This window comes from Manihot esculenta, chromosome 10, assembly GCF_001659605.2.
Source record: "Manihot esculenta cultivar AM560-2 chromosome 10, M.esculenta_v8, whole genome shotgun sequence".
NCBI lineage: Eukaryota > Viridiplantae > Streptophyta > Magnoliopsida > Malpighiales > Euphorbiaceae > Manihot > Manihot esculenta.
This window is the reverse complement of record NC_035170.2, coordinates 1,366,100-1,390,509: the sequence shown is the minus strand read 5'-3', so window position 1 is coordinate 1,390,509 and position 24,410 is coordinate 1,366,100. Positions and strand designations below refer to the sequence as shown.

At 31.0% G+C, this 24,410-nt stretch overlaps 2 protein-coding genes across 2 annotated transcripts; both read left to right on the top strand.

Moving 5' to 3' along the window:
• The first annotated feature begins 8,723 nt into the window (after positions 1-8,723).
• LOC110623907 (elongator complex protein 4) lies at positions 8,724-15,378 on the top strand. The gene is made up of 9 exons (XM_021768929.2): positions 8,724-9,177; positions 9,418-9,610; positions 9,781-10,007; positions 10,123-10,198; positions 10,466-10,622; positions 13,764-13,842; positions 14,113-14,272; positions 14,359-14,450; positions 14,930-15,378. Exons 2-9 carry the CDS (start codon positions 9,478-9,480, stop codon positions 15,095-15,097), a joined length of 1,092 nt encoding a protein of 363 aa, XP_021624621.1. The 5' UTR covers positions 8,724-9,177; positions 9,418-9,477; the 3' UTR covers positions 15,098-15,378.
• Positions 15,379-15,979: 601 nt separating this feature from the next.
• Positions 15,980-23,340, top strand: LOC110625125 (putative ABC1 protein At2g40090). The gene is made up of 12 exons (XM_021770668.2): positions 15,980-16,234; positions 17,966-18,120; positions 18,231-18,356; positions 18,587-18,682; positions 18,800-18,900; positions 19,251-19,287; positions 19,554-19,772; positions 20,589-20,700; positions 21,585-21,676; positions 21,790-21,969; positions 22,123-22,236; positions 22,885-23,340. Exons 1-12 carry the CDS (start codon positions 16,051-16,053, stop codon positions 23,095-23,097), a joined length of 1,629 nt encoding a protein of 542 aa, XP_021626360.1. The 5' UTR covers positions 15,980-16,050; the 3' UTR covers positions 23,098-23,340.
• The last annotated feature ends 1,070 nt before the right edge of the window (positions 23,341-24,410 follow it).

The window sequence follows — 24,410 nt, the reverse complement described above, 5'->3', positions numbered from 1 at the left end:
TTATTATTTTATATTTTTTTAATTAAAACATGATATTTTAAAATTATTTTAAATATATGATGACTATTATTTATATCATTAAAAAATTAATAAAATTACTACGGCACTTGCCACTATAATCTACAATACCATATATTATACCACATTAGCAAAATTTAGAATTAATCATAAAAATAAAATTATATATTTTATTTTTTTATATTTTATTTTTTATTTTTATTTTTTATTAATTAAACTTTATATTTTTAATGTCTAATCAAATGCACCATATTATTATTAGAGTTTTATAAAATTATTAAGTTATTATTTATTATTATTAAATATATTTAAAATTATTATTTATATTATTATTTATTTTTTTATTTTATCAATAATATTATTATAACAATTTATCTTATTTTATTTTAATTAAAATCATTACCAACCTATTTTTCTTAAATCTGTTTAACATTATTTACTATTTAACATTATTTTTAAAACTATTATTAAAAAAATAATTTTATTAAATAAAATAATTTTATTAAATATATTAATTATAAAATATTAAAAAATAATTTAAAATAATAACATGATTTGGCTTTAAAAAATAATGTTATTATTTTTTAAATTATTTTTTAAAATTATTTTTTTAACTCTCAAATATAATATTAATCCACCACTTTTTTTAAATTGTACTAATATTTAGAGTGAATTTAAAAAAATTAATAATAATATAAATTAAATATTTGATTGTCTGACTTAATTAAGTGCCAAATTCATCCAAAATTATAAATTCAATCTCCATTTATTCACCTCTTAAAAAATTATTATTTATTTTTTAAAAAATCATTAATAAAATAGATAATTATAAAAAAAACCGTACTTTTAATTTTGCTGTAATTTTAAATTATTATTAATTTTATGTTGAAATATATTGATGATAGAATAATTTTATTAGATTTTAATAATGGCCTTCTACAATTTAAAAAATTAAGGTTTAATTGAAAAAAAATATACAATATAATTATAATAAAATAAAATATACAAATTTTTTTACCATTAATTCTACCAAATAAATATATACCATTAATTTCAAAATAAACATTTAAATATAGATAAAAGCAACTTTTTTATTTTAAACCCATTAGTCAAAACTACGATTAAAATGGTAGTAGATTCATTTCCTACAACTTGTTAGATTACATTAATTCATCTAAAACTTGTTTATTAGCATAACATATTTTTTTGAAAAGTTATAGCCAGTAAGAAAAGCAAGCTATTTTGAAAAATATAAAGACCATTGCTATATAAACATACCATGTGATAATGATAAAGACAAATCACTAAAAAAAATAATTATGATACATAGCTGAATATAGTTATTAAAAAATTATATATTAATACTCCTAATTAGACTTAACTCTCAATGTTGAATTTCAACATATCATGTGGTAATCATAAAGATGAACCACTAAAAAAATAAATAACTATGATACGTAACCGAATATAATTATTCAAAAAATTAATATTTTATTACAATTATATCTTATAATTTTTTTTATCAATTAAATCTTGATTTTTTTAAATTGTTCTAAATACATCCATTATTATTTGTGCCGATAATTTATCACCATATCAATAATATGTTATCATGCCACGTCAATAAAATTTAAAAAAAAATTAATCACTAAAAAAATTCATACTTTACTTTTTTATTATAATTTCACTTTATATTTTTATTTTTTATCAATTAAATTATGTATTTTTAATGTTTTACTAAATGTACTCTACAATTACTTGGATAGTGAACGACTTACAAAATTAGCAAGTTACTTTTTCACTATTAAATATATTTAAAAATTAATATTTATATTATTATTTAATTTTTTATTTTTATCAATAATTTATAATATAGTTACCGTTTAGCTTACTTTTAAAATTGATTATTAAAAAAATAATTTTATTAAATATATTAGTTATGACGTATTAAAAAATAATTTAAAATAATATTTAATATAATTCAATTTAAAAATACAAAAAATAATAAATTTAGTTTTAAAATTTTTCTAATTATTCTTTAACTCTTAAGTATAATATTAATCCATTATTTTTTTAAATTATACTAATATTTAAAATAAAATTTAAAAAGAATTAATAATATATGAATTAAATATTTGATTGTCTAGCTTGATTTCATGAAGTGGCTAAATCCATATGTAATTCATTTGAAACTATAAATTCAACCTCCATTTCTCTATCTCCTAAGAAAAATAAATAGTTATAAAAAAATTTATATTTTTAGTTTTATTGCAATTGTATTTTAAAATTTTAAATTATTATTATTTTTATTCTAAAATTTATTAATATAATATATGGCATTGGTACGATAAGTGACGTAATAATTTAACGGTATAAATAACGAAGTATAAAATTGGAGAAAGTTTATAAGATCAAAATTTAATTAGTAATAAAAAAAATATATAGTGTAATTGTAATAAAATAAAAATATATACTTTTTTGTTATTACTCTTTTAAATTAAATTTTTAATATGATAAGAATAAAGTTGCTATTAAATTTTAAGATTTATAAAAGGATGCCATTATTGAAATTAAGTTTGAAATTCAAATCATGATCAATTTAACTTTATATTTTCTAATAGGGAAGTGGGAAATTACAATTCAAATATGAATGTAGGAGGGAGTGAAATTCCTTTAGTCACTTGATAAAATCAGGTTAGATAATAAAATTAACATTATTGGATTATATATTTTCATTTATATTTATGTTGATTTAATTTTATAAAAATATCGGTATAAATATGTAATCCAATGATTATTAAAATTGATTTTATATGAGATTAAGTTTATATTAAATGTAGAAATACTTAAATTAAAAATTTAAAAATTATTAAATAATAGTTGATTTTATATGAGTTTAAGTTTATATTAAATGTAGAAATACTTAAATTAAAAATTTAAAAATGATTAAATAATAGTTTATAAACAGATGATTTGATATCAAAAGGGCGTAGGATTTTGGATATGGGTTTGATATCAAAAGGGCGTAAGATTTTAGATATGGGTAAGTTTAGTCTGAATAATTCAGATTTTTTTTTTTCTAATGACGTATAACTGTCTACTTATTAAAGTGCACATGTCGCTATCATATAGAATCATATATAGGCGTTTCCTTTGATACTCGTGTGAACATTCAGCTGAATCATTTTTTGTTGGGTTCGAGCCCCGTTATACTCGGCTGCTCGAGTGTGGTCTAAACTGCGTGCCGGATGACAAGATTGCGTATATTGAACAAGAAATTACAACCTGACTCTCCTATATAGGTTCCACTGTAGTCCGGTTCATTGACCCATCAAATTAGCCGAATCACTTTCTGTTGAATTTGAATTCCATTCTATCTGACTACTCGAGCATAGTCTGGACTGCGTGTCAGAGGACATACTTACGTATTGAACAAAAAATTACAGCCCAATTCTCTTATGTGGACTCGACTGCGGTCTGAATAATAGAGACTCGCTGTCATATAAATAAAATTATATTAATATTGTTAAGAGGGTATAATCAATAGATTAATAATTTTATAATGAGCTAATAATAATTAAATTGGTTAAATGCGTATTTAATTTAATTAATAGATAAATAAATATTGTCCTTAATCTACTAGTTAATCACAACTCATCTTATAATTGAATGGAGCCAAATGGTTTATACACGTGTCTCTAATGAATAATGTCATAAGAAAACTGCCATAACTAATACATTTGATAGAGGACAAAAATAAAAATAAAAATAAAAATAATAAAAAAGAAAAATATCTTCCTTCAATTCAAAATTGCATAAAAGATAATTTTAGTGGCAGGTAAGGATTAGGTCAGTGGTGAATATATATAAATTTATTTAATTTCTAAAATGACTTAATTCAAATAAATTGTATTTTTTGAAATTAAATTTTTTAAATTTTCATCACTCAATTAAAGTTTGACCAACGTTTCTTTTATAAAAAATTTTGATTTTGTAAAATATAATCAGTAATTTAGAAATATGATTATATAGTTAATTTTGAGACACATTCACAGACGTAATGTATTTAAATAAATACGATAAATTTCAGATTTTATTCTTTTAATTTTTAATTTTTAAATTAAAAAATAATTAATTTTAAAACAGTATGGTAATTAATAATAATTTATTTTACAAATTATGAATTAAAGAAATGATTTGTTTATCCACTTTGTTGTTTATTTTACTCTTGTTAATTTATTTTTTTTTTACTATCATACACCTATTTTATTACATTAAAGTCCATTCGACTCAAATATAAAATAAGACAAATTCAGAATATATAAAACTCAACCTACTATTAAAATGAGCAGAAACTCAACTCAACTCAGAAATAAACTTAGTCCTATTGAAACTCAAAACACTGGCAGCATCGATGCTTGCATATAACCATCGATGTTATCTAATTTTGTTAGATAATTAGGATATCTATAAGAGAAAATATTGAAAACAAATATTAGTTTGAAAAAAAAAGCTTTCTAATTTTGATCCAGACATAAATTCAAAGAGAAATTTAATATTATTAAGTAAATTTCATAGTCTTTATAATTATTTATTTTTTTCACTTTTTTGTAAGAGATTAATATCACTGCACTAAAAAGTATGAGAAGATTAATATAAGAAAAAGTCTTTAGGCCTGAAAAAAAAATCCAACATAAAATTTAATTTTTAAAAATCTATATACTTTCTTGATCTAGTCGAAAATTCCATCAATAATCGATAAAAATCATAAATTTACGTACTGAAATACAAGAATAAAAAAAGTACAAGGGATTATAGTAAACCCTAAAAAATGATAAATCTAGCACTAAAAAAAATCGTGAATCTAATACTACCGACTCAACTAATACCTACAATAAAAAACCATTTATATATTGAAAAGTAAGCATTGATGAAGAAGAATAAAGGGTGCTCTTACTTTCTATAAAAATATAAGAGAAAGTAAAAAAAGAATAATTAAAAATAAATTCTAACGTTTAGTTATGTTTTTAATTCAAAAATTTTAATTTTAAATTTATTAGCACAATCGTTTTAGTTACATTTAGTTTTCATCTTATTTAAAATCTAGAGCTAAGATTAAAATTTTGTTAGACAGCATATTTCATAGTGTATAAAATTTTAATTTTTTTTTTATATTGATTTTAAATATAAGTGATGACCACTGGCTTTCTCCACCCCGGTCAAGGGTCAGACCCGCGGTAATGGCCCATCACCCGAAAGCCCGTACATCCTCTGCACTGACAAGTCAGGCCCATTCGATCCTCAATACCAGGCCACCTCTGAATTTCTCAACCAGGTCGGCCCAGCCTTCATTGCTCCTCGGGCCGACCCCCTTTGGACTCAGTTTTATTCCTATCTTCCGGCCCAGCTCGGAACCAGAAGGAAGACTTCTCCATCTATCTTGTGGACCCATCTACATGCGCACAGAGAGAATCAGAGGCCATTACATATGTGGCAGAGATCTGATTCTCTCGTACGTCCGTAGTAACGTAGTAGGGGTAGGTGGTCCAATAATATACGTTCTGTTAACACGTCACTATCAGACAAAAGAAAATATATAAAAGGAGAAATGCTCTCCTCTAAGTCTAAGTTTTATTTTATTTCAAAAATCTCTATAAAATTTTATTTTTCTAAATCTCAGATCATCAATAAGTATACTCAATTAATGAAATTAGGACAATTAAAGTGTTTTAATGTGAATAAAAAAATATAAAAACTGTGTTTTTTTTAATCAAATAGCCTTAATAAAAAAACCTAATAATAACACCAAAGCTTTTGACATAAGGCTATTAAAAAACAAAAATAAATATTAAATAAATACTAATAATCCTTTAATTATGTCATTGCTTTTGGCATAAACCAAGGCAACTAAAATGCAAACAAGATAAGCGATGCATCCCTATGAAGTTATGGTTGGGAAAAAGAATCAAACACAACATCTGCATACAAATTGTATACTTATATATTATTTATATTATTTTATTTTTCATGTTGAAGCCAAGCAGCCTTATTTTAATGTTTTGGGTCAAACCCAGAAAGGGTTGATTCAGATTATTTTAATATTGGTCAAAAGATTCACATTTTTATGGATTTTCTTGTGAAGATGTTTGCTTCTACACAAAATCAATTCTCAAAGGAAACAGCGTATGGCTACATATAAATGTGCTTGAAGCCGCCTAGGCCGGGCTAGGATCAAGATTCCATTTGTGTATGAAAAAATAATTTATATTTAAAAAATATTTTTTAATAAAATAATTTATTTTTTATTATTTAAATTTAATTTAAAAATAAAAATTCATTAATAAATTTATATATAAAGATCTCATTAGTGATTATTTATTTATTTTTTTAGTTAAAAAAATATTTTTAATACACTAAATTTTTTGAGTGTTTTAAACGTTAGAAAATATATATAAAAAAATTTTAATTTTTTTTAAACAAATGGAGCTTATATTTTTAAAATTATTAGCAATTAAATTTTCATATAATAATAATAATGAATTACTATTAATTTTTTTAATTTTTAAAAAAATTATTAATTTATTTATATTTTAAAATTACTCAATAAAAATGTATTATATTTTTTAGTTATTATATTAAAAAAAATCATTAATGGTCTTAAATATTTATAATGTATATATATATATATATTATTTAATTTATATAATTTTAAATATTCATACTAGTCTATTTAATTAATACTAAAATAAGTTAATTAATAATTTTTAATTGAGAAATTAAAAAATTTAATTTCATAAAATATAAAAATATTTTAAAATAGAAATGAGCCGGTGAATTTTTTAAATTTTTAAACATTTCATAGTAATTCTTTAATAATAACGATAAAATATTAATTCAAATATAATAATAAATAAAATATAATAATAGTAAAACTATCTTTTGAAAATAATTAGCATAAACTATTATTTTTCGGAATTAAACGAATTCTTCTTACTAAAAAATACAAAATTTTGAGAGAAATTAATAGAGGAGAATGGTTCTCAAATGTAAGCAACTATGAATATAAATTTCTACTAGAAATAAATGAGAATTGTCGGATTATAAGTTTTCTCTTCCTTCTTAACAAAGGCTATATGTTCATTTTTCAATTCTATGTTAAGAAATTTTGATTAAATCTTTTTAAAATATTTTATTCATTCACAAATTTGATTTATATTTAAATTCAATTTTTAAACTAATTATATATATAAAAAACACTATTATAAAAAATAATTGTAATTTTAAATATAATTCTTACACTTACAGATTTAGTCTCGTGATAAGTATGTTTCGATAAATATGAAAAATTATAGGTTATACTCCCATTTTATTTTTCTATGAATAATATTTTATAAGAAATCACATAAATATCATCACATGCAACTCTCTAAGTTGAATAAGATAGCATTAGTTTAATAATCAATAAAATTGAATGTTTATGAATTTAGTTTCAAAATAAATGTATTTAGTTAAATTTGGATTCTCAGTGTAACATCTTAATTTTTAATTTCTCTATTTTTTACATAAAAAACATATCAAATTCTAATTCTTATTATAAAATACTTTTATAACTTGGAAATAATATTTTATTAAATTTTTTATGATATAAATATAAATTAATCAAATCAATAAATTTTAAATATTAATAAATTAAAAATTCAATTTTCTATTTATTTTGTTGACGTATGGGCATATCACGCGTTAACTAAATTTGATGCATAATTCACAACTCATTAGGTCATTGATTGAGTCATGGGTAATAGGACTTGATTCACAGGTAAATAAAAAATAAAAAATTAACCTTTGTTTTTTTTCCGCAAACAGAGGGTGGGGGTGGAGAATATGCCTTGCGACTGGAACTAAAGAAGGGCTACAATAAATTGACTTTCTCCTATGTTATATGAGAATTATTTTATAAAATTGGACTTTTATTAGTTAGTGAATTTTTAGTTAAGTTATATTATCTTGTTTTTTTTCAAGTTATTAATGTTGAATATTCAATTTAAAATTATTATTAAAATAAATTTAAAAAAACAAAAAAAAACGAAAAACCAGAAAAATCATAAATAGCAAAATAAACCGGTGTGATGTATATTTGATGTTATATAAAAGGAAGGAAAGTCTTTTTCGATCATGATTTAATTTTTCTGGTTTGATTCAAAAAAAGTGACACTAAAAACTAAAAAAAAAAAGAATTTAAATGATATCTAATTTAAATTTTATTCTATTCCTGATTTTATATATATAGATCTAACGATATCTTTAACTTGAAATTTAAAAAAAAAAAACCATAATATTCTGTCTACAAGAGGTGAGAATTATTATAACGATTGCGTCAATAATAATGTATAATTATTATTTTACTCTTGAAATAAAATAAGTAGTCTGTTCATAAATTTTCATATTTAGTTCTTATATTTTATACCTATTATGAGGCTTTTGATGGAGTGCTGCCTGTTGGTTACATTGTTTGTTTATATAATCTTTCACTAATCAGAGTACTCATATTCACAAGGTACCCGATGATTCTTAAGGCTTACTTGAAGGTGTTCAAGTCGAGTGCCGCACACTTTTAGGCGATTGCTAAAATCTAAGATCGCTAACAGCACAATCTGTTTAATCAAACAACTACAAAATAAAATTATATGCATGCCCTCACTCAAACGGGAGAAAGAATAAACCCACAAAAAATTATATGAGGAGCCATCCTTGCCTCTAACAAGGTGTCCGACATTGAAACTAAGCTACTGATCAACTCTCACCAGAAAAAAAGAACTTAAAATCAAGTTTAATATATTTAAAGTATAAAATTTTTTAAAAATAATTACACCATATTTTTCAACTGTACCTCCCTAAAAATTATTTTTTCTATTTTCCATGTTGAACTCCGAACAAAACGTTAAGGACCAATGCGAGTCAGACCCGAAAGGCCCACTCTGAAACAATTTTCTAGCCCACTTTACTAAAGTGCGCCGATTTTATGTGCAGCAACTGTGAATCGGAGAAACGGGATGCCGACTTGCTGTTTTCGTTCGAAGACCACTGAGCAGAACTGAAAAGCGAAAACTGAAGAGAAACCTTTGCCGCTGAGCGATCCCTTTGGCGCAAGAACGTGACAAGGTGAGACTTTTTACGATAGAAAGCGATGGAAAACAAGAAAAAAAAAAGGAATTTTTAGTTATTTTGCTGTTAATAGAAAAACTTGTTTTGTTAGGAAGTCTTCTTTCTATTGCACACCAGCCTATTCGAAGAAAAAATTATGAGAATTGCTGCTGTTTTATTTATTGAAAATTTCTTTCGGTTATACTTGAGAATTGCTTTTGATAGCATATTGATTATGTTACCAACTGGGAATTGCAGTTTCAGGGCTCCTGCTATACTGCAACTTAGTGAGAGAGAGAGTTTACTTGTGATACACTAATGGCTGCAACTAAGACTCGGACCAGTAGCTTCACTCGCAATGTACTGAGTGTGTCTTCGTCTCAGATCCCCGGAGTCAAGTGTGGACCCAATGGCACATTCTTTGTTTCTTCTGGGATATCTGATCTTGACAGTAATGTTCTGCCCTGTTTCTCTCTTTTTTTTCCTGCTCTCTCAGACTTCTTTCTACTGAATAACAGTGGAGAAAATTATGTGTATATATATATATATATTTCATTTTCTTTTCAGATGATTTTTGCTTGCCTAGACAGTAACTTATTTTTTCCTGTCCCTAATGTTTAGAGATACTTGGTGGTGGGATTCCTTTGGGAAGTCTAGTTATGGTGATGGAGGATGCAGAAGCACCTCATCACATGCTTCTATTGAGGAATTTTATGTCTCAAGGACTTGTTCAGAACCAACATCTTCTTTATGCTAGTTCCTCCAAAGACCCGAGAGGATTTTTGGGTACATTGCCTAGCCCCTCCTCGTCAAAAGATGGCAAATTGCGAAATCATGATCCAGAACAGGTGCTCCTCTTTGTCAATTGATTTTAACCTGCTCTTCTTCTTCTTCTTCTTCTTTTGGAAAGCTTATATGATTAAAAGATGGCTTGAGTATGCATATAATCTTAACAAATTGCAGGACAAGGGATTGAGAATAGCTTGGCAGTATAAGAAGTATTTTGGTGAAAATCAGCAGAGTTTTGATGGCCACAGAGGTAAGACCAGTTTCCAATCTTCTGCATTTCATTTATAGGTCTAGTAAGCTGACACTGCTTGGCATTGTTGGATAATATTAATGTTGAGCCTTAAATTTTGTGGGTCAGTTTCAAGCTAGTGGTTTAAAGTAAACATGTTACCTGAGCAAGCAGAATCACTAGTTTTCAGTGAGCTTAACATTGATTAGATACCATTTTTGGTTTTATGTTAGGCCCAGGCAGTTTATTATTCCTCTAGATGGGCCTTCTTACACTATTTTAATGCAGATAGTAAGCAAGAGTTCTGCAATGACTTTGACTTGCGGAAGCCATTGGAGAGGCATTTTTTCAGTGGACAGTGTGTGGATTGTGTTAGTGTCAAAGATTCTCCAAATCTTGCTGCTTTGCGGGACCGTTGTACCCAATTTTTAGCTCAATTTCGTAGGTAAAACCAAATGCTACTTGATCAGTTAGCTTGTAAATCGAATCTGGTTTATCACATTAGGTCCATATATCTGAAGTGGTTTAGTGAGATGCATTTCATGCTTTGTCATCTTGGCTGGAGACTTTATACATGCTTGAATGTTAGTTTGTGCATGTGATTGAACATGTGACATAGTTGGTCTTAAGAAAGAGATCAAACATCTTGCAATTCTGAATAGGTTTAAATGAAGCACAGGTTCCACATTAATAGATAATTTCCTTTATGTCTGTTACCTCTTCATTCTTTTCGGTGATACTGTTCCAAAAATAGAAATGGCAGCCACCACATGTTACAATTCCAAAGAACTCAAAATCTGTTAGCAAATATAAACTCCATATTCCTATCAGGATAAGGTTTGTTGGAAAGAATTGGGGGTGAAAATATGTGACAGGATAGTTGTCAAAGAGAGCAGAAATTTGTATAAATAGAGAAAGAGGAGATTGGAAAGGGATCTTTCTGGTTGTAATTGCAGCTATAAGCTGGGGCTAACCTTGCTGGTTCAGGAATTGAATTCCTAGTGGTCTTCAGGACCATTTTAATCCTTTCTTCTTTGATTGTATCGTTAGTTCTTAACACGAATAATATATCAAAAGGCATTCTGCCATTTTTATTGAATATATAGCATTACATATCCTCCACTATTTCTATGTCTTTTCTAGAAATATATTCGTCAAGTTCCTAACCCTATCAATTGGTTCGACCTGCCACTACTAGCTCTTCAAAATATACAATGGAAAACAGAATAGAGAAGAGATTAGAGAAGATAAAGAGGAACATGAGAGACTTCCAAGAAAACCTAAACACCTGCCATTGTGAGCTAGAATAAAAATTTCATAGAATCAAACATTTACTTATTGAACTGTTATTGAAGGAAGCAGTAGTTGGGAATGAAGTAGCTATCCATCGATATCTTCATCCACATCAGCCCAGTAACTAATCTGGTGATAGAGATCTGTTTCTGCAGGACGTACAATCCTTCACCAGCAACATTGAACTTTCTAAATTCCATGGCCAAGATTTGAATGAGTGGATTGTTCATGCAAAGCAATACTTTGAAAAATTTGGCACTCATGGCGAGATGAAGATCTACAAGATTCTTTCTAGCTTAGAGGGACCTTTTTTTGACTGGTTTCGTGGGCTACGAAAACAGAATCCATTTCCTTTTTGGAAATGATACAAGTATGAGTAGTTGCAGCATTTTGGTAAAGTTAACGACAACCATTCCCCTGCAGATTTCATCGCTGATGAATTGAAAGGCTCAAGAACAGAGATTGAGGAAGGGTTTGACCCTTCTGCAATAATGGAGTTTAACTTCTTTGAAGATGCTTTTTGGAGTTGTTTGATTAGTGGAGCACAGAAGGACCTCCATGAGTGGTTGCAACTATGCAGCTTTCTAAATACGATGCAGTTGAGTTTGCTTTGTTGCTCTCTGTTTGGGATTTGCTGAGGAAGATGGAGAATGGTGATGGACTTGGGTTGAGAATTGATTTACTTGAAATGCTGCCCGCTATTTCCCATGGAAATAAATTGTTAGTCGGTCCATTTTTGTCCGGTTAATATTTTAAAAGGCCTTCTCCCAAACCTCCAGACCCACTCTATTTTTTGTTGTCTCTTCATTCAATAGCAGCACAGATACCAAAATCTAGCTATGCTTCATGGGATTGTCGCTTTGTTCTTCCTGATAGGAGGATTGGGCTATCATCTATGCATGAAGCTATGTTGTCTCTATTATCAGAAGTTTGTTTCACAAGCAGTTGCATGGTGAATCAAGAAGGTCAGGATTTTTTTTTCGTTTGACATGCATAAAAGATTCAACGATTCGGTCGCAATTTATTTCAACTATTCGAAGTGAGCACATTGATGTATTTTTCCATTATTTGCAAATTGGATTGTGGTGGACTCCTTTTGCTATTGTGTTCTCAATGGGTCTATGATCTAGCTTGTGCAATCTTATTCTTAATTTCGATCCTCATACTGTTGTGGAACAATTGGGTTTTTTCCCTTCTGATTGGACGCATAAAATTTTCACTTCAATCAACCATCGGTGTTCTCTTCAACATCTCTTTTAACATTTCTTATATGTTCAGTGAATATTTTCATAATTTTATCTTTTACAAAGGCCAAGGAGGCCTAAAGTTTTTAACTAAAATGTAACCTAAGAGGTGCAACAATGAAGGATCTTCATCTCAAGTTAGCAACCAGATTTGGTGGGTCTCATCTTTCATTGATTTCTTGTATGTCTTTCACGATAGGGAGGGTTTATGTTTAATTGACTTTCCATTGAGATTACCACAGTGGATTGCTAGTAAGTTTTATGAGGACAAATTAATTGATGGGTTATGGCTATTTTCCTTTTCAAGATGGTTGACTTGGTGAAGTCAGGAAGGGGAAATGCAAATTGCTTTACTACTTTTGAATTGATTATTGTTCCAGTGGGGATGGTTTAAAGCATCGAAATAGTTCCTATTAACCTTTCTGATCAATTGAATCAAGTGCTTCAATGGGCTTATGGTTGTGTGGAAATTCTTTTCAGCCGGTACTATCCATTTGGTTAAATGTTACCGATGATTGCGTATTACCATAACAGTGTGGATGGAAAGAGCCTATTAGATAAGTCAATTGCAATCATTCAGGCTTGAGGACAAAGTTAGTTTTTTAGGGGTAGTAATGATATGAATAAAAAAGTATTTTAGAATATAGTATAACAGAAAGGATAAGGTTTGTTGGAAAGAATTGGGGGTGAAAACATGTGACAGGACAGTTGGCAAAGAGAGCAGAAATTTGTATAAATAGAGGAAGAGGAGATTGGAAAGGGATCTTTCTGGTTGTAATTGCAGCTATAAGCTGGGGCTAGCCTTGCTGGTTTGGGAATTGAATTCTTGGGGGTCTTCATGGCCATTTTAATCCTTTCTTCTTTGGTTGTATCGTTAGTTCTTAACACAAACAATATATCAAAAGGCATTCTGCCATTTTTATTGAATATATAGCATTACATGATCCACCATTATTTTTCTGTCTTTTCTAGAAATATATTCATCAAGTTCCCAACCCTATCATTTTCCCATGCTGTTCTTACTAACTGTTGTTTATTATCATCTTCAGAAAAGATGGCAGCATATCTTCTGTTGGTCGTATTGCAATTCAATCATTATGTGCTCCACAATGTGAATATTCAAACACGGTATGTAGCAATTATATTTTGCACGTCTCTTAATTATCTTAAGATTCTATTTTGTAGTTTGCAGGGGCATCTCTGTTTAACTGTTGAAGCTATTATTGGTTTCCAATCTGGAAAGGTTAAAGCAGTCTTGTGTTTTGCCACTTTTTATATGGTTGAGAATTATGGTTGCACTCTTCATTTTTCATTTTCCTGTTCCTAATCCATTATGCTTAGAGTTTCAGGACTAGAGACATTACCCGTTTTACATTTTGTAAGATATTATTATTGCAGGAATGGGATGTGCTTTCCTTTATTGGTTATCTGAAAAGCATGCTGTGGTCTGCAAATGCAGTTGCTGTTGTTACCTTTCCACCTTCTCTTCTTTCAGAAACCTTCTGTAAAAGATTGCAGCACATGGCAGATATTTTACTTTCTGTCAAAGCAATCCCAGGTTATTGATTTTCACATGTGCTATTGCATTGTTCAAGTCTATTGTTATTCAAACTTCTAACCAAAGGTTTTCTTGGTTTCTCCTAGATGATGATAAGGAACTGGCAAAACTCCTTACTGGTTACCAAGACATGGTTGGCTTCCTTAATGTATACAAAGTAGCGCGAATCAATACTCAGGTACTGTTTTAATGTGCTTTGCTGTAATCATATGCAAATTTGACTATACAGTTTCCTCTTTGTTGTGGTGCTTGGTGTTTACACTTGGGCATCCTTGTATGCAATAACCCTCCATGTATCTCACTGTGATTACATTTGAATGCTTGATAATTTAACTGATTGCCAATGGCTTTATGGTTAGACCAGAAACAAGTTATTTTCCATTTCAGTTCATTGTTATTGTTGCACGTTAATGTTGAAAGACCCTGAATATTATATGAAACAAGTTTTATTCTTCCTCTCTCTCTTTATGTTCGGGGAAGAAGGCTTTTACTATTTATTTATTTATTTTTCAATATAGAGTTCCACTTAGAGTGCCATGCCAATCTGTACAATTTATTTACTGATGAACTGTTGGTTATGCAAAAGACCTGTTTGATATTTTGTTCATTGTTGTTGCTTCAACTTCAGTGTCTTACTTATTTCATCTTTGACAACAGGTTCCTCTGATTCTTGAGGCAACGACATTCTCAATAAAATTGCAAAAGCGCAGGTTTTTGGTTTTAGAATGTCTAAATCAAGCTCCTATTGATGGTTCAAGTGGGGCTTCGTATGGAACATCTGGTAGTTGTTCTGGATCCTCCAAAACTGGCACACTTGATTTTTAATAACATCTCCATATCGCTGGCAAGTGATCCACCTCATAGAAGTCACATGCTAAGAGCTGGCCATGAATGGAAGATAATTCTTGAATGCAAACCAGCCTTCAACACCAAAAACAGGGTCGGCCTTGCTGCCTGCGCATATGCCTTAAGTTTCTTAACATCATTTGTCCCATAGAGCAATATTATTTGTTGTGGCTTTGCAAGGTAGAGCTGATATATATATAGATACAGGATTTGTATCACTTGAGTTGTAATGTTTCTCTCTAGTGTTATATTTTGGTCCATCCCCTGATCTTGGTTTTCTCAATTGCTCTTCCTTCCCACTTCTTCGCTATGATTATCTAGTATTTAGGTTTACGATTTTCACATCGTAGAGACTACTTTATAAACACTTGATTATAGATGATTGAAGCTTCAAAGCACATGTGGGCTAGTTATCATGAACTTCGATTTCTGTCTAATTTTACTTTTAAATGGTTAATTGGGTTAGACACTAAAAAAAGAAGAGGCTTTGATTTTCCATAAAGTTAAGAAAAAATATCAATAAAAAGTTAACATTTTATGAGAAATTAAAATTTTTTAATTGAATTAATTCAATCCCCAATTCCCAATTAAAAAAAAAAATCAATAACTTTAGTAAGACTAAGCTAGAGGTGAGTCTGTGCCGTTGTGGGACTCTGCTCATATGCAAGGGTCCGAGCCACTCAGCGCGGGGTGTGCACAGAAAAATTCTGCAAAACGTTGTCGTTGAAGACTTTGGAAAAATACATTTTTACATATAAAAGCTATATGTGAGATTTGGGACCCACCTATATGCGAGTGTCCCGCTACTCACAGGGCTGTGCATAGTAATTTCCCAAACGCTGTCGTTATTTTATTGCATCTAAGCACCCGGAGTGGAGGGAGTTAGTTGCGCTTGCTTGTATTTACCGCGTCTTCAGAAAATTAGAGGGAGAATGGCCACGCGATCTCTATGGCGCAGCCGGGCGAAGCTCGCGATTGCAGCTTCTGCGATTTTCACTGGTAGTGCTGCAGCTACCATCGCCACTTCCGAAGATCCAGCGACTACTCTGAAGCTCTGCACCACTGTCCCTGTCCGCCTCGCTCGCGATACCATAACTGCCGCTTCCATTGTCTTTGGTATCTCCAAAAAGCCTCGACTTTTATTTATATCTCGTATATGAAATTCTCTTCATGAAATTTTCTGCTTCTCTCAACTTCAGAGCTAAATTCTTAGTGTAACACGCTCATTGATGCTTTACATTCTGAACCCAACCATAAAATTTTGAGTTTAGATAGGTTTTTAGCAATGCAGTTGTGAATTTTTTATATTTGTAAAGGTGTTCGTCAACTAATTTGGTCACAAATTTTAGGTTTTTTGATTCGTATGGCTGCTTTGTATGCGAGATTATCTGTATAGTATGCTCACTCCTTTTGGTTGCTGGAACGGAGAATGCTTTAATCTGGTTTCATTTAGTTCCTTGTTTGTCATATTGGATTGCTTAATGAAGCACGAAGGATGATGTAATTTTCAGAATTTAGCATTTTGTATTTTTTTTCCTTATTGATTTCAGTATTTCACATTAACAAGTTAGAGGATGACTTTAAACCTAGGGTGTTCATTGAACTCACTTAACCTGCCAAACAGACTAAACCGGTTCCTAGCATGCCAAGTTGTCATTAAATTTTGGAAAATTAATTATTTAGTCTACATGGTATGCCAAAATTCACTAGTTGGTCTCTCTATTTAAAAAAAAAGCATTAAAACATCCTTGATATTTTAAAATGTCTATTATTTAGTCTTTCCATTTATTTTTACCGTTAAGTATTATAAAAAAGTTTAAAATACTTCATATAGAGAGATTAATTAGTAGACTTTTTAAAGGGATAACTAATGAATTTTTCAAAACTATAGGGACTAAACAGTAAAATACACAATGACTAAAATTAATGGAGGAATTAATTAGTAGATTTTTTAAAATGCCAGGGACGTTTTAATGTATTTTTTAAAATAAAGGGATCAACTAATGATTTTTATCATGCCATAAGGACTAAGTAGTAATTTTCCCTTAAATTTTTTACGAATGGTTTTAAGTGAATAAACCGATGCTCCAGTTTGGTTGTGGGTCAATTAATCAAAATCTTCCGCAAATAATCTCTTGTTCTTCAAAGAAAAAGCCTTAATAAAGCTCTCTCCTTAATAAAGCTCTCTAAGCTCTACTTTCAAGAAGAATACACACACCCAAAAAGAAAAAGAATTGAAGAAGTTTTGCAGGATTGTTCACCATTAACCATGGATTTCACTCTTCATAGCTTGTCTTAAACTATCTCATAACATAGAAGAATATCAGTATCAGGTTGGTTTTCCAAGATGGTCAAATCCTATGAAATAGATAATTTGAGGGGGCTTTCCGGTTGCAGCAAAAGAAGTGTAATAAAAGGCATGGTCCATTCCATGACCGACAACATTGGTTATCATCATCAGAGAAAAGTAATTGAGAGAAAGCATAGTGCTCGTGCCTCCTGCTCACTGAAACCAATTTTAAACCAACGAAAAAGAATCTCTTAGTGTATCCCTTCCAAAGTTCAATGTCAGTTTGAAGAAAGTGAAAACCAATAACATTGTTCAGTTGAGCATTTATTTTAACCCGTTCAACATGACCCAACTACAGCCTTATTTAAACCACTGTGGTGGAGTTTTGTTCAACTATTCTTACAGTGTGAATGTATGTGACAAGTTTTTCTATAGTTGTGAACGTTTTGTATATGTAGGATTATAATTTTCTCTTACTTGCATTCGCTCATGTAGACAATATGGAATAATGGATTTGTCTAGTATATATTTGTAACTATGTCCACTTTTATGACTAGATTATCAATATTCATTGTGGGGACTACCAGAAGGAAGTGTGGAGAGGTCTAAAGTCAAACATAAGGTTCACCTAAGGTCCGCACATAAACTTCAGGAACTATGTTTCAAAAATGGGGGAATATATATCAAGCTTGGTCAACACATTGGACAACTGGTATGTTTCCAATCCAATGTCAGCTTTAACTGTTTGGGATGCATTATTTGGTAATTATGTCCTTAGTCAAATACAGTCTATAGATGATAAGTAAGTTATTCTTTGTGCAGGAATATTTAGTTCCCCAGGAGTATGTCCAGACAATGAGGGAGTCAATGTTGAACAAATGTCCAGTTTCTTCATATGATCAAGTGTGTGAAGTATTCAAGCAAGAGCTTGGAGAAACCCCAGATAAAGTATGCACCATTTGTCATAGTTTTTATTGGAAAGACCATGCAAATGCATGAAACATGCAGTGCATTCCAACTGCAAGGTTGCATCTGTTCAGTTTAACTTGAATGTCACATGTGATTTTGGTGCTTTGTGAGTGCTACATGCACCTTCAGCATTGTTCTTATGTCATTTATCTTAGTGGAGATTCTGTTCTTCAGTTCTTGATATTGAACCCTGTACTTCTCATGCACAGATTTTTAATGAATTTGACCCTGTTCCAATAGCAAGTGCATCACTAGCTCAAGTTCATGTTGCTCGGACAACTAATGGCCAAAAAGTTGCTGTGAAGGTTTTTCTTTTGTTATATTTCAGCCAATAGGTTTCTTATGTTCTTGGTGGAATCAAATTTGATATAAATTAGGTGTATTTAGGCACAACTTTGCTATATCATTTTCTGGATATTCAGGTTCAGCACATTCACATGACAGATACTGCAGCTGCAGATCGTGCTGGTGTGGAATTGATTGTGAATACCCTACATTGGTTTTTCCCTTCGTTTGATTACAGGTATCCATTGTTGATGGGTTGTTATAGACTATACCAACTAGATTTAGCCTTTAGGATTGAGGTGGAGTTTAATGTCGTGTGGGGTTTTACAATTGATGGTTCTGTGATACCAGTTACTGCATTGTATTCATACGGACTTCCCTTTATTAACAGGTGGACACTGCTTGGTGGCCTTGCATTTAATAATGCATGATAAATGAAAATGTCTACAGAAGTTTTGGTTGTATATTTGAATGCATATGTGTTCTTTTCATATTAGTAGATGCAGCTTCTCCTACCTGTTTATGAGTAGGCAATACTTTGGTCTTGCACAGCCAGAGTTAATTGAAAGTTCCTTGCTTCCTGTGCAGATGGTTGGTTGCTGAAATACGTGAAAGTTTACCCAAGGCAAGTAGGTTTAACATTAATAAAGATTCCTTAAATAAAACATAATTATAAAGATTTTTGGATTTCTACAGCCTACATTTATTACAAATTCTTTGAGAAATTGGTGAGAGAAATTGTTTTATTCTCTTCTTTATCTTCCGCTCCCCCTCTCTGTTTCTGCTTGCTTATATCTTGGATAATTATCCAAGTTTTTTTGTGAACTTCATAAGATGACTGATGAAAAAAGATGGCTCATTATTTTGGTTGGCTATACATGTGACCATCAGGAGCTGGATTTTTTGGTTGAGGCCAGGAATAGTGAGAAATGTTTGGAAAATTTTCAGAAGCTATCTCCTCACATTGCAGACTATGTCTATGCACCAAAAGTTCATTGGAATTTGAGTACTTCAAAGTTGTTAACAATGGAATTTATGGATGCTGCCCAAGTGAATGATGTGAAGGCCATTGAAAGACTTGGAATTCAACCTACTGAAGTTGCAAAATTAGTAAGTTAATGACCTTGATAATAAGGGTTCGTTTTACTTGTTTTGTAGGAGACATGATTAGGTAATTTGGCACGTTTGATATTTACTGTTGCCTTGGGAAGGGTATTCCTGGATATGATTCTAACTTTTAGTATTTTGCATGAGATTCTTACACTTTTGCTCCATAGTATTACAGATTGAATTCCTTGCCATTTCTATGAATTTCATCCTGAAGCTTTTTCACCAGTTCCTCCAATTCTGCAACCTTGACCATTTCTTGACCAACTACTACAGATCTGGTCATCATTCTGACTGCCAATAACTAAAAATTATCCGACTCCCATACGTGATCTTGCTCTGATACCAATTGTTAAAAATTTTGTTCCTAATGAGTCAGAAAGAGAGGAAAGGAGAGAGAAAGAGACCAAATAGATATAGAAAGAAAGGGGAGAACTGTGAGTAGTCAGAATTAGAGAGAGGTGGGGGGGAAGAAAGAAAGATTTATTAGAATTGATAATTCTTGGATGAATTACATTATATGTGACACGTGGCAAATACTCTACTACTGTTGATTCACGGAACATGTTTTTGTGCTGATTTTGGGTGAAGGAAAGCAAGAAATAATTGGGTGATAGGAACATAATTTTAGGACAATTGTTTGATTTGTATACATTCACAGCTTATATGGAGGTGGGCAATTACTCCTTATCCAATAGTTTTAGATGAGTTTGGTAAGTTCTCGTACTTGTATCATTGGCATTCAGCAAAGGCCAATATTTGACTCTAATATCCTTGGGATAGTAAGACTGCTAATTTTTCACTTTTTTTTTTGTGCAGGTTAGTCAAGCTTTTGCAGAGATGATGTTCAAACATGGTTTTGTTCACTGTGACCCTCATGCTGCTAACTTGTTAGTTCGCCCTTTGCCTTCTGGTAAAAGGAGCCTTTTAGGTGGGTCTTCTTTATGGTGAATTGCCATCGAGCATCTCGTGTAATTCCAAACGGTTGTCGCATCTAGAATTTTATTTTAGTTTTACTTTGAGGCTGGATCAGTAAGGTAAGGTTGCTCCATTTTGACTTGGAGATCATGGGTTCAAGTTGCAAAAACAGTTTCCTTGCAAGTGCAACGGGATGCTGCATACATATATTTCTGGAGCCACCATTGCAGGAGGCCTCATGTAGTGTGATCTGTTTTAGTGAATATCAGCCACAACTACAGAAGCTTAGGTGGAGAAACTTACACAGTTTTTAAGCATAGAAGCGCACATTCATTTTAATATTTGAACTCAACAATGTCTAAATGTTTGAACATACCATGTTAGAACTTTTGAAATGTTTCTATGTGTTATTAGACTAAGGAAGCATATAATAGTCGTGTTAGTATCCTATGCTGTATCATCTTGACGGGCTGAACTCTAATCTACTTGAGGAAGTTTCAGCTGCATATCTGATGGGCCTGCTAATATGAATTGTTAAATTCACTTAAAACTTCAATATATCCATGGGAAGCTTTAGAAACACAGAGCTTGTAAAAATGCTGTTTCCTTTTTATAATGATGTTTTCTTGCGCCAACCTTCTGTCTTTCCTACCCTGGTGAAAGGGGTAGAGAGGCATTTGGTTTTGTAGTTTTTATCATCTTGAAAAATGTAGAAATGTTATACCCACAGTTCTGTAGCCCATTTATCTTGAGAGCTTCTTTATTCATTGACTGGTACTATCTATTTTGGAAAATGTTTCATGCAATGCTCTTCTTCATAAATCTTACGTCGTCCACAATGTTCAGTTGGTTTCTAAATTCTAAGTGCTCATGCTTATCGTTTTCCCTTTTGTATAGGCAAGAGAAAACCACAATTAATTCTCTTGGACCATGGACTGTATAAAGAACTTGACTTCAATACTAGATATAATTATGCTTCGCTTTGGAAGGTGAATTGCTGATTTTATTGAAAACCATTCTTTCATCATTAGTGTCCTTGCATTTTCCATTGTTAGCGACTAGAACTAGATGGTAACTTTATAATTTATGATGTTTTCCACAGGCATTGATACTTGCTGATGCCAAGTCAATAAAGGAAAATAGTGTTAAACTGGGTGCTGGAGAGGATCTATATGCACTATTTGCAGGAATTCTTACTATGAAGCCCTGGAATAGGGTTGTTGATCCAGCTCTTGATCATTTAGTCATACAAGGCAATGACAGTGAGCGCTCAGAATTGCAGGTCCAGTTAGTCGATTGTTTATTCTATGAACTAGACTTTTGCATAAAAGAATTTCTTCTGAAGAAGCTTTTTGGCTATGATATTGACAATTTCTTGTTATGATGATGAATTGAATGGTATCTAGTTTTTTACTTGCTTTCCAATTTTTTGCAGATGTATGCATCTCAGTATTTCTCTCAAATCTCAGAACTCCTTAGGAGGCTACCACGTGTGATTTTGCTAATGCTAAAGACAAATGATTGTCTACGAGCAGTGAATAATTCCCTGGTATTTTAAATTGCTAAATCTCATTGTTGCCATTTTTAAGTGGCTTGCATGTTTTCATGAATGGATGTCCTCTAAAAGTTAACACAGGAGCCAAATAAAATTAGTTTCTGCCATGGATGCGTTGTCTTTGCTTGTCCATCTACTCATCCAAATAGGAAAGAAAATGGCACAGGATGGGAGAGTTATCTCTTGATCAGTTATTTTTGAAGGAATTAGATTATTTTTTATGCTTTATCATCCATGAGGCTTGCTAATTGGGTAAAAACATGGGAGGAACATCCTTACAGGTTTGTAGATGCTTAACACTGATGATGTTCAACTCTAAAGCACAGTGATGACAGTAGCCTGGAACAACTGCACTTCTTGAGATATTATGTAGCATTTCTAAAAAGATGGAAATCGGTTTAGACATGTGAGATGAATAGGTGTTTACTAATAGGTTAAAGCTATGTTGCTGAGGTACGTCCATGAAATGTTGTTTTCTAGACAAAGGATTAGGGAATCTGGAGGTGCTGATATATTTAACCGTTGTTCTTCACTACTTGATAATTATTTAGATTCACTTTTCATAGATTTAATAATCTTCTGTTTAAAATAGTTATCGTTTGATGATGAACTATTTTGTTTGTTGTAATGCACGGCAAACAGTTGCAGGGATCTTCTCTTGAGACATTTTTCATTATTGGGAAAATTTCTTCCAAGGCAGTTCTTGAGGCAAAGAAGTTACAAAGGAAATCCTTATTATGTCAGGTACAAGTATGGCTGGAAGAATTATTGCTGGAGGCTCGACTTTTGGGTATGCATATAGCATTGTGGCTTTTACAACTCAGGAGAGCTTTGACTGGTTTAACCTACAAGTAACTATAACATATTTTCAAGGACCGAGCTTATTTTACCATTTTTTTCCCCACCATACGAGCGCCTATTCTTTGTCTCCATACATGAATGCAATAGCCTGCAGGCGTTGTTTTGGACAGAGGTTGAAACGTTGATATTTTTTTTTGGTGGGATTGGGCAGTGAAAGGGAACATATGAATGTTTGTATTACTTCTTTTCCCTTTGTTGATTACTAGCTATCAGTAGTAGCTTAATTATTTGTTGTTCCCTTTTTTCCATGCATTAACTAAGGTGATTCCGAAATCAATGAAGAAAGACGAACAGAGAAGCCAAGTATTGCTTCCAATTTTGTTTCGATTATTGCATGGACTATTGAGCCGTCAAAATACCCTTTTCTCTGCAGAAAGATAAGGCTAATCTTGTCTGTTCCTGTGCAGAAAAAGCTTTCCTTGCTTGTTCATCCCTGTGGTTCTATGCATTGAACGATTTGGCCGCCAAAAGGTTGGTCCTTCCTTTCTTAGACTCCTTGAACCTTTTTCCATCTACATGCGTGAACTAGAAGTCCCACTTGTTCTTTCATCATGATGATGTTCCCTTATGGCGCCCTCTGCCCATTAATGATCATTTTAACTCCTAATAAACCACCTTTCTAGTGTTTATCCAATCAAGAAACGGAGTTGGTATCCTGGTTGGGTCATGGGTGGCCAAGTTGAGGGTTCATAGTATAATAAGCGTGGTGCTTGGCTCCTCTAGGCTCTGGAGACATTCAGGAGAGGAAACAAACAAAAGAATCATTGGAGAATCGTCCCTTGTTCCCTTCAAAAAACAGATACATCTAAATCATATTTGTGCAGGTTCTTTTAATCCATCGGTGGAATGCTTATGTAGTCATGTGAAGCTACTGTTCACTCGCCATAGTTGCCAATAAGCTTATTGCAGACGTCAGTGCAAAATCGTTAGTGTTGGGCAGTGACTGTTTCCATTGAGTTGGATGTATATGGATAAATTACCCCACATCCTCGTCAAGTACATTTCTTGACTTATTATGAATTTAGCCAAGAGTCAAGTTCTTTTGTTTTTTTTTTTTATTTTTAGAGTTAAGTTGAACTTAATTTAAAAATTACGAACTAATTTAGATAAAAAAATAAAAATAAAAATAAAAATAAAAAATAAACTCAATTAACTTTTCCAAAATTGAACGTTAATCCAATAATCTTTGCCTTACTGGAGACTAACTAAATTCACATGATAAATTAATGCGTTTTACAATAATTATTGTTTTAGAAAATTTTTGTCTCTTATTTTAAAAACTTTAATGTAACATTAATTTTTATTTT

Coding starts and splice junctions, on each gene's coding strand:
- LOC110623907 (XM_021768929.2), top strand. CDS start 9,478: ATGGCTGCAACTAAGACTCGGACCAGTAGCTTCACTCGCAATGTACTG. Junction 10,623..13,763: donor TTTTTAGCTCAATTTCGTAG/GTAAAACCAAAT, acceptor TATCATCTTCAG/AAAAGATGGCAGCATATCTT. Junction 14,273..14,358: donor TTCTGTCAAAGCAATCCCAG/GTTATTGATTTT, acceptor GGTTTCTCCTAG/ATGATGATAAGGAACTGGCA.
- LOC110625125 (XM_021770668.2), top strand. CDS start 16,051: ATGGCCACGCGATCTCTATGGCGCAGCCGGGCGAAGCTCGCGATTGCA. Junction 21,970..22,122: donor GTGAGCGCTCAGAATTGCAG/GTCCAGTTAGTC, acceptor AATTTTTTGCAG/ATGTATGCATCTCAGTATTT. Junction 22,237..22,884: donor GAGCAGTGAATAATTCCCTG/GTATTTTAAATT, acceptor CACGGCAAACAG/TTGCAGGGATCTTCTCTTGA.